This window comes from Zalophus californianus, chromosome 12, assembly GCF_009762305.2.
Source record: "Zalophus californianus isolate mZalCal1 chromosome 12, mZalCal1.pri.v2, whole genome shotgun sequence".
NCBI lineage: Eukaryota > Metazoa > Chordata > Mammalia > Carnivora > Otariidae > Zalophus > Zalophus californianus.
In genome coordinates, this window is record NC_045606.1 from 88523384 (window position 1) to 88536053 (window position 12670).

The 12670-nt window shown below is 40.5% G+C and overlaps 1 protein-coding gene across 4 annotated transcripts in view; it reads right to left on the reverse strand.

Annotated features, from left to right (window-relative positions):
* Positions 1-6561: 6561 nt before the first annotated feature.
* CNOT4 (CCR4-NOT transcription complex subunit 4) overlaps positions 6562-12670 on the reverse strand; it is a 145285-nt gene continuing 139176 nt past the window's right edge. For 2 of the 4 annotated variants that reach the window (XM_027573218.2, XM_027573217.2), the window contains exons 11-12: positions 8630-8842; positions 6562-7949 (exon numbers count right to left, since the gene is read on the reverse strand). In XM_027573218.2, the coding sequence (XP_027429019.1) occupies positions 7648-7949; positions 8630-8842 (515 nt within the window). In that variant the 3' untranslated portion in view covers positions 6562-7647. The remainder of the gene's footprint in view (positions 7950-8629; positions 8843-12670) is intronic. The other 2 variants (XM_027573220.2, XM_027573219.2) reach the window with 1 other exon arrangement.

The following is a 12670-nucleotide window of genomic DNA, read 5'->3' on the forward strand; positions in this document are numbered from 1 at the left end:
AGTTCCTTTTCATGAGTCCACATTTCCTTTAAGCCCAATACAAGGATTTATTGCAATTATATGGCTCAAAACCACAGCCATACTCTTATTTCACCTTCATCCAGGTAAATATTTATATTAAATATAAATATAATTTTACCATGTGCCAGTCCCTTGGTTAAGAGCTGGGACTAGAAGGGTTAACAAGCAGATGAGTTCCTGCTCTCCAAGAGCTTAAAAGTCTTGCGGAGGATCTAGGAGAAACCCAAGAAAGTTCTGAAATTATTTTTCTTTTATCCTTTAACTGCATCGAATAACTTGCAAAAATTCAAGATTCTGAAATCCCTCTTGAATTCTTTCCCCTTCTTTCCATTCACAATCCCCTGATCAACCAATAACCTCTACCTGGACTATTTCTCTAGTTTATTAGCCAGACTTTTTATTGTATCATGGACCTTTTTAATGTTTTTTTTTTTTTTTTAAGATTTGTTTGCGGTAGAGAGAGAGTGTGAGAGCAAGCGTGCACATGTGTGCAGGAGCAAGCAGGGGGAGGCGAGGGAGAGAAGCAGACTCCCTGCTGAGCAAGGAGCCTGAGGGGCTGGATCTCACGGCCGGAGCTGAAATCAAGAGTTGGATGCTTAACCAACTGAGCCACCCAGTCACCCTCTTTTTTACGTTTTGGTAAAACACATATGCACATACTATATTTTGCAGGCAATTTCAGGGAGTCATCAATAGTCCCTCTGAGGCCAAACCCTAGGTTCTTTGGGTTCTTTCATTAACTCAAAGAAACCCCTCCAGGGTCTCTCCCATCTTCCCCATTTCTATCTAGGGCTGTATATTCATAAAGCACAAGCCTATCATGTCTCTCCCCTGAAATAGAAATTGTCAGTGGCTCATTTCCAACAAAAGCAGGGGCCAATCCACCCTCAGACTTTCTCTCTCACAAGTCCCCTACACAAACGCCAGGTTTCTTCCGAACTGAGATGCAATCCCCAAACATATCCTATGCAATCTAGTCCCAAAGTCTTTCTTCGCTCAGACTGTACTCTCCACCCCCAAGTCTCAGCTTATCTAAAGCTCTCAATTCTTTGAGCTACTTTGACATTTTGTACTTCTGACATTCACATTCAGTTGTATTTTAGAGTTGACTTGCCCCACTTTTTCAGATTATGAGAATGAGGATCATCTTATCTTTGTACTGCCTGAAGAATCTGGCATTATGCCTGGCCCATGGTAGATGTTTGAAAAAAATGTTAGACTAAATTAAATCCAATCTCTTTTTCATGTTTTAGTTTCAGTTGTGTCTTCTTCCTATGCCCTCTCCTACATAACCGTCCTTCAGATATTTGAAGACAGTTACCTTGTCTTTGTTCCTTATCTGTACAAAATCCAGAAGATACTGGCTAACTTGATGGACTAATTTAATGTGAACAAAATGCAATATAAGCACAAAATAGTCACGAAGTCCACAAGGGTCCTATTTCCCAACCAACCTTTGACACACACTCTATGATTTGGGACAAAGAGTATCTCTTCAAACCCTTTTCTTCCCCCACCACTTAGTAAAAATAAAGGAGAAACAGCTCATTCCACCCTTATCATAGGCATTCTATAAACAAGAAATTTCACAAAGCACTTGCAGCTTTGGAACAAAAAGGGAGTATGACCGACGTCATAGATAAATGTGGTTGAGGATGGGTGACAATTAGTTCTAGCTCTGCTATTAAATCTGTGACCCGGGACAAAAACCCAACTTTGGGCTTATTCATCTATTTTTGCATATTATGGAGACTGATAAAAGCCGAGGAATGCATGCTACTGGAACAAAATAAAAAAAAAAATCTTCCAGACTATATGTAATATGCATGGCATTTTAATAACAGCATTTTAGTTTTGCGAAGAGTAAAGGTGAAAATAAGAAAGCTGCAGATCATTATTTCTCTTGAAATGCTTATTTATAAGCCCCGGGATTTTTAAATCAGCCAGCCCCCCCACACACAAATTCTATTTGGCCGAATAATTTCTATTGCTCTTGTACACCTACTTCCTTCAATTATAAAGGGGTGCTGTGGAAGGAGGTGCTGTGACTACACTTACAAACATCTGCCTGCTACATCCAGTTTCCCTCAGGGATGGATCAAATGTGAAATACATTCCTTAGATGGCCAATTCTTTCTTATCAGATGTGCCCTAAATATTTGGGCCAATGTTAATGTTCTTTCCCAACCTATTTGGGCTATACCTAATAACATAATGATTTTACCCTTTAAAGGGATTTTTCTAATTAGATACTCATTTCTTTAAATTGATTTGTTCAAAAATAATTTTAGAAATGTATTTTTGAAGGCAGGTCTTTCTGGTAGGAAACTGCCTGAGTGTCTGAAGGCTATATCTGGACTAAACTAGCAATGTGTTAAGCACAAAGGAGTACTGCTTTTTGCAACAAAATGAGTATTTGGTTTTTTAAAGAATTCATGCTAATGACCTGAGTCATTTTTCACTTGGATAGACCACTTGGGCAGAAATAACTCCATCTGACAGGATATGTTTCACGGTTATGTTTAAGGTATGTAAGTTAAATTTTTAAAGTGTACATACCTTAAATATAATAAGGACCTTAAATCAAATGATGTTGGTAAAAATTAGCTAGAAAACTCAAATAACATGTGCAGTGTACGCCATGTCTTGGGAGTTCAGGCAGTCGTGTGGGAGAGCACGAGAGCACTATCTGTATTCCGCTCTATATTGGCCATTGCGGCATAATCCTTGTGGAGAGACACTGTTGACAGTTATTACCTATTCACAAGTTACAATTCATATACAGTTAAGGATAGGGGATTCCTGCCTCCTCTGCAATTTCTAGAGTCGTTCTAATTCAATGTAGCCTAGAAAATGACCCACATCCATATGACTTGCAACACCCTCCCCCCCAAAAAAACTACAGTAAAACTTGCCTTTTAACATCCAGAGTAATATTTTAACCATTTAATCCCCTGTGTGACAAGCTTTTGGAATGCAAACTACTGATTGTAAGTCAAAAGAGCTTCCTTGGAAAAGAGGATGTTAAAAACTTCTTCAGAGAAACTACTTCAAGATAAACAAATGTGGGCAGGTGCCATTCAAACCAAGGAATATACAATATGGCGGCTAGTGCTCATTGGCCAATAGCAAGAAGCTCCCCCTACCCTATTGCCTGACAAATTATGTCTCTTAACTTATAAAATCAGAGCAAAATCTGGACCAAGATAGCAGATTAAACCTACATATTTAATTTCATTTCTCCCTAAAGATCTACTGAAATTAGAATAAAGAAAAAAACAGGGAGGATGTAAGAAGAGACAGCAGAACAAAACTGGCAACCTACAAAATAGATTGGTTGAGTGAACTCAGGTGACCTGAGAAGCCACAAGCTAAGATTCGGGAAACTGAGACCCAACGCAATTTACACCATAGAATCTTCAAGAATACGGAAACAGACAGTGCCAGGTGCCCCTAGAACCAAGGGTAAAGTGTGCAGAGTGGGGTTATAAACAAAGATGACTGAGAAAGCTGTTGTAAGAAGTTAGCTCCCTAGATTCCTTTCCCAACTCGACACCATGGTGCAACCACTTGTCTCCTAAATGGGCAGATATCTGGAGACTTAACCCCTGGAAAGGAAAGAACTCAAAACAGGGATTAAGGGAATAGATGCGTAATGAATACAGAGACTACCAAAATAGCTCTGGCAGTCAGACCCTTACCCTCTAGGCCAGCCTTCGTATGACTCTTCATGGAACTGACCAGCCCAGGAGAAAAGGCCGAAAGATGGTAGGGGTTCTCCAACACATAGCCCAGCCAGATCTTCCAAAGTTGGCAAGCTTCATGCTTCCAAAACTTCCTATCAGCTTTTTATAGTCTTATTTATGAGCAGATAATCTGAGAAGATGGAGATCAAAGCAAATAGATAAAACCAACTCTACAAATACAAAACTACAAATATAAAGAATAACATTGTAATAAATCTTCCTAGAAAGAAGAGCAAAAGACAGAGATGGAAAATTGGAAAAAAAGAAAAGCAGAAGGAAAGTCCAGAAGGTCCGATATTTGAGTAACAGGATTTCTAGACAGGGAAAATAATAGCAAGAAATGCATTAGTGAAGTAAGAAAATTTCCCAGAACTGAAGGACATGAGTTACTAGATCTTAAAAATCTGTGTGCCCATTGTGTGCAGCACAATGAATTAAAATTGAGCCATACCAAGGAACACCATTGTGAAATTCCAGAACATGGAAGACAATTTTTGTAAGTTTCCAGAGAGGGAGGAAAGAAAAGATTACACATAAAGGATCAGAATGGCTTTGGGCTTTTTTCACAGCAATACTGGAAGCAAGATGACAGTAGACTAATGCCTATAAAGTTCTAAAGGGAAAAATATCTGTAATTTAGAATCCTGTATCCACTAAACTATCAACTGAGAGTATTTCCAGATATGCAAATTACTAAAATATTTATCTCCCACACGTCATTCTCAAGAAGTTAGTGGAGGATATCACTCCCACAAAAAAAAAAAAAAAAAAAAATGAGTAGGATGGAACATATAGGAAGATGGCGGGGGTGGGGGAAGGCCCAAGAAAGGGGTGAGGCACAAGAAGGAGCAGGAATGGCAGCTGTGCACCAGATTGCAGTCTGGTGACCCTGGAGACACATCCCCAGTGCTGTCGATACTATGATTCCCACCGCTCTTATGTCAAGGCTGCCTGTCAGTTTGGTCCAGGTTCTTTCTGGTACTTATCTGATGTTGACCAAACCTAGTAGCATTTCTGTTCTCTCCACCATGCCCCGGAGGGTGAATAGATCAGCCTACGTTCAACACCCCAAACACACAGGTGATGCTTTGGCACTCCAGAGAACTGGAGGGAAGCAAGGGTGAGCTGAGACACAGAAAACAGAAGACTGTTTGTTCAGACTGTGTTTTTTCTGCCCGACACCCAGGACTGGACTCACATACCAGCCCCGCCATGTGCCCCGACTATGGTGGACTCTGATTTCCAGGATTCACTTCGGCATATAAATTATCAGGGAAGCTAAAGCCAACTATGACCCAGAGAAGGTTTTGTTGATCTTCTGAAAGCCTTGATCTAACAGTGACAGTACTGCCCTTTCCTCACACAGCTAGGTTTTGGTTTACAGCTCAGCTTTTACAATCCAAACAATGTATTATTCAGGGAGACATACGTTAAGTGGCAAGACTCTAAAGAAAAGAAAGGTTAACATGGAAATGGAGATAATGGTTATTTGTAGATGGTGAAAAGAGAAAAGGGAGTGTAAGTGGAGACGGGCAGGGAGGGAGTCCTCAAGATGGTGCAGGTTCCACGTTTAACGTGGGTGGTAGGCACATAGGTGTTTATTTTTATTATTTCTTTAAATATTTGTTTTATAGTCTTATGCATGATTCACTGAACAATCACAGCACAGATGGCAAAGTCGAATTTCCCTTCTTTTACAGAAAAAAGCAACATTTTTATTGATATATCCGTATCTCAGGAATATCCAAGCCCCCGCCCCCAAAAGCCTTGATTACAATTCACTGCTACCTGAATGTTATCTGTGTGTTGACCCATCCCTTTGTAGTGCAATGTGAAAATTCGGGAGACCGAAGCCAAGTTCACAGGACAAAGAGAGTCTGCAGTTTTTAGTCAGTCCTCTATCACAGTAACATTTTGATTAAAAAACAAACAAATAAAAAAAACCAATTTACTATTCATGTGGTAACATCTATTCGTGGTGACATCTGAGACTATCCTGTTTTTCAAAAACCGTGTTGAAACTGTTCTTTGTGCATTTTGTTTTTTGTAGCAAATTGAAGTACAAAGTATAGGTAAGAAAAAGAAATCAACCTGAAAGCGCAGAATGCACGATTTAGAAGATCTACTTCATTCATTCAACAACGATTCCATTACTGGATGTGGCTGAAAACGTGCAAACTCCAGCTTTGGACTTGTGAATGTAATCCAAGCCAGGAAATGCAAACCATACAGATCTTAGGAATCTGGTAGGGAACACTTCGCTCTGTCCCCCACCCTCTTCTGGTCAGTGGGGTGACCATCTTCCCACTGTGAGGTACTCCCTAGAATGGATTGGCCATCGAAGATCCGTCTGTGGGATGTCTCCATCAGAGACGTTATGGTCTCCCAATCTCTTTCCCAGCACGGCACTCACACATGGCACGGCTACGTGCACGCCACACTGGCTAGTGCCCCTAGGCCTCCCAAGCCAACCACCATCTCAGCACACCAACAGCTCATCTGCTCCTTCCTGGCACATGAGGCTTCTCAGCTGGGAAGGTTGGGTCTGCATAATACAATAGCACAGGGAGGTATCTTCTGCCAAAACCTGCAGGAAGAGCAACTCTTGAGGACAAGGTGCGCTGATCTTCAAAGATGGCCAAGACTGACAATTAGATGAATTCTCTTTCTCACTTCTTCCTCTGTAGTATTTTTCCTAGTGTTGAACACGTAAAATCAACAGAAACATCTGATGACTGCGGTCACAATACAACAAAATGGAAAACAAAACCAAGAACCACCCAAGGGTCATCATCAAGTTTTCTGTTTTATTTAAGATTTTAGTTTTAATTCTGAAGAAAGAGGTACATTTCCTTGTTTTTAGTTTTAGCGTCAGGTTATAACCAGGTTTCTGTTTTCTTTTCTCCTGTCTTTTCAATACTGCACAAACGTCCAGAAACTACAGGGTTAAGTAAAAGCGGCAGGCAAGGAGGTCAGAGATTTGCTCCTGATGGTGATCAGATGGCCCCAGAGCAGTGCTATCTCAGAGTGCCCTAGTCAGGCGAATTTAAGGTAAAAGAAAAAAAAGATTCTGACAGAGGAGAAAGACTGTAGTATATTTCAGCTTTTATATTATGCATAGGTAGTCTGTGAATACTTTTTTCTTTAAAACATTTGAATTTACTTTAAATCTAAACCCAAAAATTTTTTTCTCCCTTTAAAAAAAAATCACTTCTCCCCTCCTTATAAACTCTTTAGCAATAGGCCAGTTACTACTACAAATCAATTTGTCTTTCTACCAACTTCCAATAAATTCTTTTGCTTAACGACACAAGTCCTCTCCATCAACTTGCCGAAAGAATTAAAAATTAAATTAAATTAAAAGCATTTTTCCCTGCAATAGTCATAAGCTGAATACAAGATGGATGCCAGGACCACTTCTTTCCCCCATGCACTTAGCAATCTCATTTCAATTAACCTGGTTTTCAAACTTTTGCAGTTGATAATGCATTTACTTGACCTTTCCTAAAGATTAATCGTCATTTTCTGCTAAGCAGATTATGTCATTATTATGCGCAACAGACAGACAGTAATTTTCTAAGTATTGAGACTGCCCTTTGATTTCTTTTTTTTTTTTCCTCCTTAAAAAAGGCATTTTTAGGAAACATTCAACAGTGTCACTCAAATGCTGGATCAACAGAAACTTTTACAATTAAAAAAAAAAAACCAAAGATGGCCATGACCCTGTGATCGCATTGCATCTGGGGATGGGGAGAAAAAAAATTGATCAGGAACTGGATTCTTCAGAACGTAAGAGATGAGCAGGGAGCAGTGGGTGGGCTGAGAGGGAGAAAACAGGGTGGGACAAATCCTGCATTTTCTAATGGTTTCTCCTCTTTCCCTAATGGCGGTCCAGTGTGGAACTCTGTAGTAAATCTGTGGGAGTTTTGCTGGGGGGTCTGAAGGCTGTCTGAAAGCCTGGGGGTGGGGAGTGGAAGCTGGAAGGATTTGAAGGAGGAGGGTAGGGATTCCAACTGGCTCTGTGCAGGGGGATCTGTGTGCTGAAGGGGGCGCTGTGGTGGGTCTGTGACGGAGCCGCACTGGGGCCGTCCATCTCTGTGAGGGCCTGAAGAGATTTTAGCCAGTGTGGAGGATTGTCGTCTTGAAGAGAGTCTAAACTGTTTCCTGAAGTTGCTGGAATACCTGAGGAGAGAAAAGAAAACAAGAGGGAAAATGGTGAGTTTGGGCAGAAAGAACCAGAAAGCCAGCAAACAGAGAATGTTTCAGGTATGATTAGTTTACCCAAAAAGAAACAGAAAAATGACAGTCTTCAACTCCTTCCAAAGAAGACCTTTTTAACCTTATGTTCTTTTGGCTCCTCCACCCCCAAGGACGATTCATCGTGACAGAAACCCGTGCCTCCTCTTCCACTACATAGACACTGTCCCCCACTGTCACAGAGGCAGAACTGCAAAACCGAGTCCCCACAGTTGGACGCCATCATTTCCCAGTGGCGCTTCTCCTTCTCTGACGGGGATACGTACACAAGACAGCCTTATAATAGAGAGCTTTATTTTAAAAAGTGGAGTATGTTCCTTTAAAAGGGTAAGTCAGATACTTTTGTGCTTTGAGACCTGAAAAATACACACATGCTGTGAGCACCTCCTTATACCCAACGAACCAACCTAGGCATCAAGTACCTCATACAACGAGGCCGACAGAGTCCCTGGGGACTGCACGACCCCGACAGCGAAACCGGCCACCCCACGCTTGCGGCTTTGCGAAAAGAAGCTTATGTTGAAGAGACCTCTGTTTTTTTATCTCATCGGTGCTAAAAACCAAACGGATGGCAGTCAGTGGGGCTGAAGGAGGGAGAAAGTTACCTGTGATGATGGCTGGGTCTGTCCAGCTGCCAGGGCTGTCCCAACTCAGGCTGTCGGTGGTGGCAGGGTTGGACGTTGGTGCACTGTGGTTGGCGTTGGAGGGGGAGGAAGAATTGGGCAGTCCACCAAAGTTGATGTTAATGTTGGGTAGAAGTGCCCTTAGCCCGTCCTGCCATTCCTTCATATTTAAACTCTCTACAGAACTGCTGTTGTCTGGGAGATTTACCAACAAAAAAATGAAAGATAAAAAAAAAATAAAAAGCTGACGTTAGAAACATATGTTGTTCTTTAGTGGTTAAGCGGGAGAAGAATTATTCTTTCTTTACTGAGCATTTAAGATGGGCTGTCCTAAGCAAGATAAACGTGGTTAGGATTTTGCTCATGAGCTCAGAGCCCCTGAAATCAGCGAGGAAAGACTTGCTCAAGGATCAGGAGAGGGAGCGCCTCGTCCTTCTTATAGACATTTCACCATCTTGCGCTTGTAAATCAATAATCCAGTTTAAAGACTCCATGCTCCAGAGCACAACTGAGTTCCAGCTACATTATGAAGTTTCAGTCAGTGAGGCATTTAGCCAGCTGAGCTGATTTACTCTATGAAGCCTGCAAAGTTCAATACAGGAGCTCATTTCTGAGCCTGTTAAATGGAAGAAAAGTCATTTTATGAAGAATAAACATAAGCTAATAGAAAAGGAAAAAGAATTAAGTTCTTCCTTATGATAAAACTGGTAATGCATTTCAGAGGAGAAAGGCAGGAATGAATAGGCTTTTGAATTTGAAGAGAGTATTTTTCCGTTAGTCATAAAGGCTGAGTAGGCAGGGGCGAAGCTACCTTTCAGATGGGATAATTTCCAGCACAGTCTACCTACTCTATTCCAACAGATCCACCAACCATTTAAAACTCAAGTCCTGGAGTCCTACAGTCAGTTCTCTGGTTCTATTTATGAATAATGTCATATATGACAAGACACTATCAATGTAAAAAGGCTTTTTATAAATTGTGACTGAACTAACTTGATCTACTACCATCCAGAATCCACATGCTTTAACTGGCTGGAGGGGAAAGAGTGAGTGAAGCATAGCTACCAGAGTAATTGTTTTATTGGAAACAGGAATGTAGGTCAGACTATCAACCAAGCTTTTTGAGAAGAGCATAGAGAATTGATTAGCAATCACCAATGATGATGATGACGATATTCTATCAGGCAGTGTATGCTATTTGGTGAATTCAGAATTTTCTTTTTATAATTTTGCTTTGCACCAATTACTATTCTATGCCAAATGGTATCATGTTTCAGCAAGTGAAGCATTTAACCCTACTGACCTTATTTATAAAAAGGAAAAAAAAAAAAAAAACTACAACCAAACCCAACAAAAGTCATCCCTGAATTACTAAGATGATGAAGAGGCCATCTACGCCATACAGACAAGTCAAGATAAGGGAAAATAAATTCCTCAAACCTTCTTTCCTTTCACAATCAATGCAGTTTCCTAAGACTCATCCTTCTGTCTGCATCCTACTTTACATCCACACTAAATTGTACAATTTACAAGGCTCTCTCATAGTCAATTATTATTTCATTTGACCCTCATGCTGTGGTGTAGGCAGAGCAGGGAGAATCATCTCCATTTAACAGATAAAGAAATACACTCCAGAATAATTTGCTCAAGGTCACATAACTGGTATAGTAAGAACTTGAACCCAGACCTTATCTGAGTTGTTTCTTTTAATAACACCAAGCTCTCTCTCTTGATCTACATGGTACAGACTATTAACTGACTTTTTAATGGGTCAAATACTTAAGGGAAAACCCAGGGGCCTATAAGACCCATGACTAAAAGGAGGCAAAAAAGAAACACAGCAATATTATAGTGTATCTATTGGCCATGATTAGCAGGATAGACAAATATTTTGGCTGAAGGAACAAACTGGACTCCGCAGTCAATTCAGGGGTTGGGGGGGGGTTCTAATCAACAATGCAATCATCATCTTCACTCTGGCTCCAACTGCATGAGGTACTAACAAGATCACACTAACAAAGTTCTAAAATACCCTCCATTACAGGAAGATTTGGTGGCTATGCCACATTCGAACTTTTAAAGTGGTAAACTGGGGCGCCTGGGTGGCTCAGTCGTTAAGCGTCTGCCTTTGGCTCAGGTCATGATCCCAGGGTCCTGGGATCGAGCCCCGCATCGGGCTCCCTGCTCAGCAGGAAGCCTGCTTCTCCCTCTCCCTCTCCCCCTGGCTTGTGTTCCCTCTCCTGCTGTGTCTCTGTCAAATAAATAAATAAAATCTTTTTTTAAAAAATCAAAAAATATAAATAAATAAATAAATAAACGGTCAAACTGTCAGACCATATAAGTTAAAATGGTTTTCAATCAACCAGAAACTGAACTCTAAACAAGGAAAGCTTCCCAGGAAGGAAAAAAATCCCCCTGATATAAAAAGATGATGTATAACTACATGGGGACATTCTGAGGAAGATAAAGCTCTTGAACTAAGTAGCTGAAGTCAGTAAGAAGCCTATGCAGATGATTTGAGCCCCTCTTTTCCACCAAATCGAGAAAAAGAAAATACCCCATAACTCAATAATACCAATTTTCTCCTTACAAAATTTTGCTTTACGTTTAATGAGTACTGGAACTAAGGAACACCTAATTTCGCATTAAAAGAATAATACTTGCATTTATATAAAGTTTATTTGAAAATTAGTATTGCAATAAAGTCAAAAGACATTTGTGCATGGGTAGGGGATATACAGGAACTCTGCACTTTCCACTCGGTTTTGCTGTAAACTTAAAATGCTCTAAAAAACAAAGTTTTTTAAAAGATGTTTCTCTGATTTTAGACTAATGAAATCAAGCAAGAGTACACCTGACCCTTGAATAACACAGATTTAAGCTGCATGGGTCAATTTACAGGCACATTTTTTTTCGATAAATACAGTACAGTCCTGTAAATGTATTTTCTCTTCCTTATGATTTCCTTAGTAATATTTTCTTTTCTCTAGCTTAATTTACTGTAACATACATAACATACAAAATATGTGTTAATTAACTATTTATGTTATCGGGTAAGGCAATCCAGCCAACAGAAGGCTATTAGTAGTTAAGGTTTTGGGGAGTCAAAAGTTATACGTGGATTTTTGCCTGCACAGGGGTTTGGTGCCCCTAACCCCAAGCTGTTTAAGGGTCAACTCTACGTTGACCAAAGAAACTCACATATGGCACATGATACAGAAACAGTGAAAAACTCAGATCATCCCACGTGAACTATGATTATAAGATAGCTTGAGAAATAAATTAGCTAGTTTATAATTCTTACTATCTTGTCAAAAAAACAAAGTCACGTACCTAGACATCTTGGGACCCTGAGAGCATGCATGACTGATTTACAGTGAAGCTGCAAGTGTCACAGGGACGTGGACTGACATCTTTAGCTCCTGGAATGGGACCACTAATTCCAAGGAGCTTCGAACAAGAAGAGCAATTTTCTTCAGCTTTCTCCACTGTTGCTATGCCAAGTGTTGGCACAAAGAAAGGGCAAATGAAAGGAAATTAACTAATGCCTCCCTTCATCAAAATAGCTCTCTTAGTCCAGCCACACTTGAACTCACCTTCTTTACCTCCCCATCCCCCCATTGCCTCTGACTCAAATTTGTTCTGGTAACAAGGGCTTCTGGTAATCCATTCCTTGCAATACACAACAGCAGGGGTTATTAGCAGGGGTTATTCTATACTACTGATATTTTGGACTACATAATTCTTTGTTGCCGGGGAGGAGCTGTTCTATGCATTATAGGATGTTTAGTAGCATCTCTGGCCTCCACCCATTAGATGCCAGGAGCTCACACACCCCAGTTCTGACAACCAGAAATGTCTCCAGACATTGCCAAGTGATTCCTGGGGGAGCCAAAAATGGTCCCTGGTTGAGAACCACTGACACAAAGGAAGTCGGTTCCTTTGTATCTAGGGCTCTGAAAAATCCCACTTGAATACATATTTCCCTTTAAGATCGTACCAGAACTTTGATCACTGGACTCA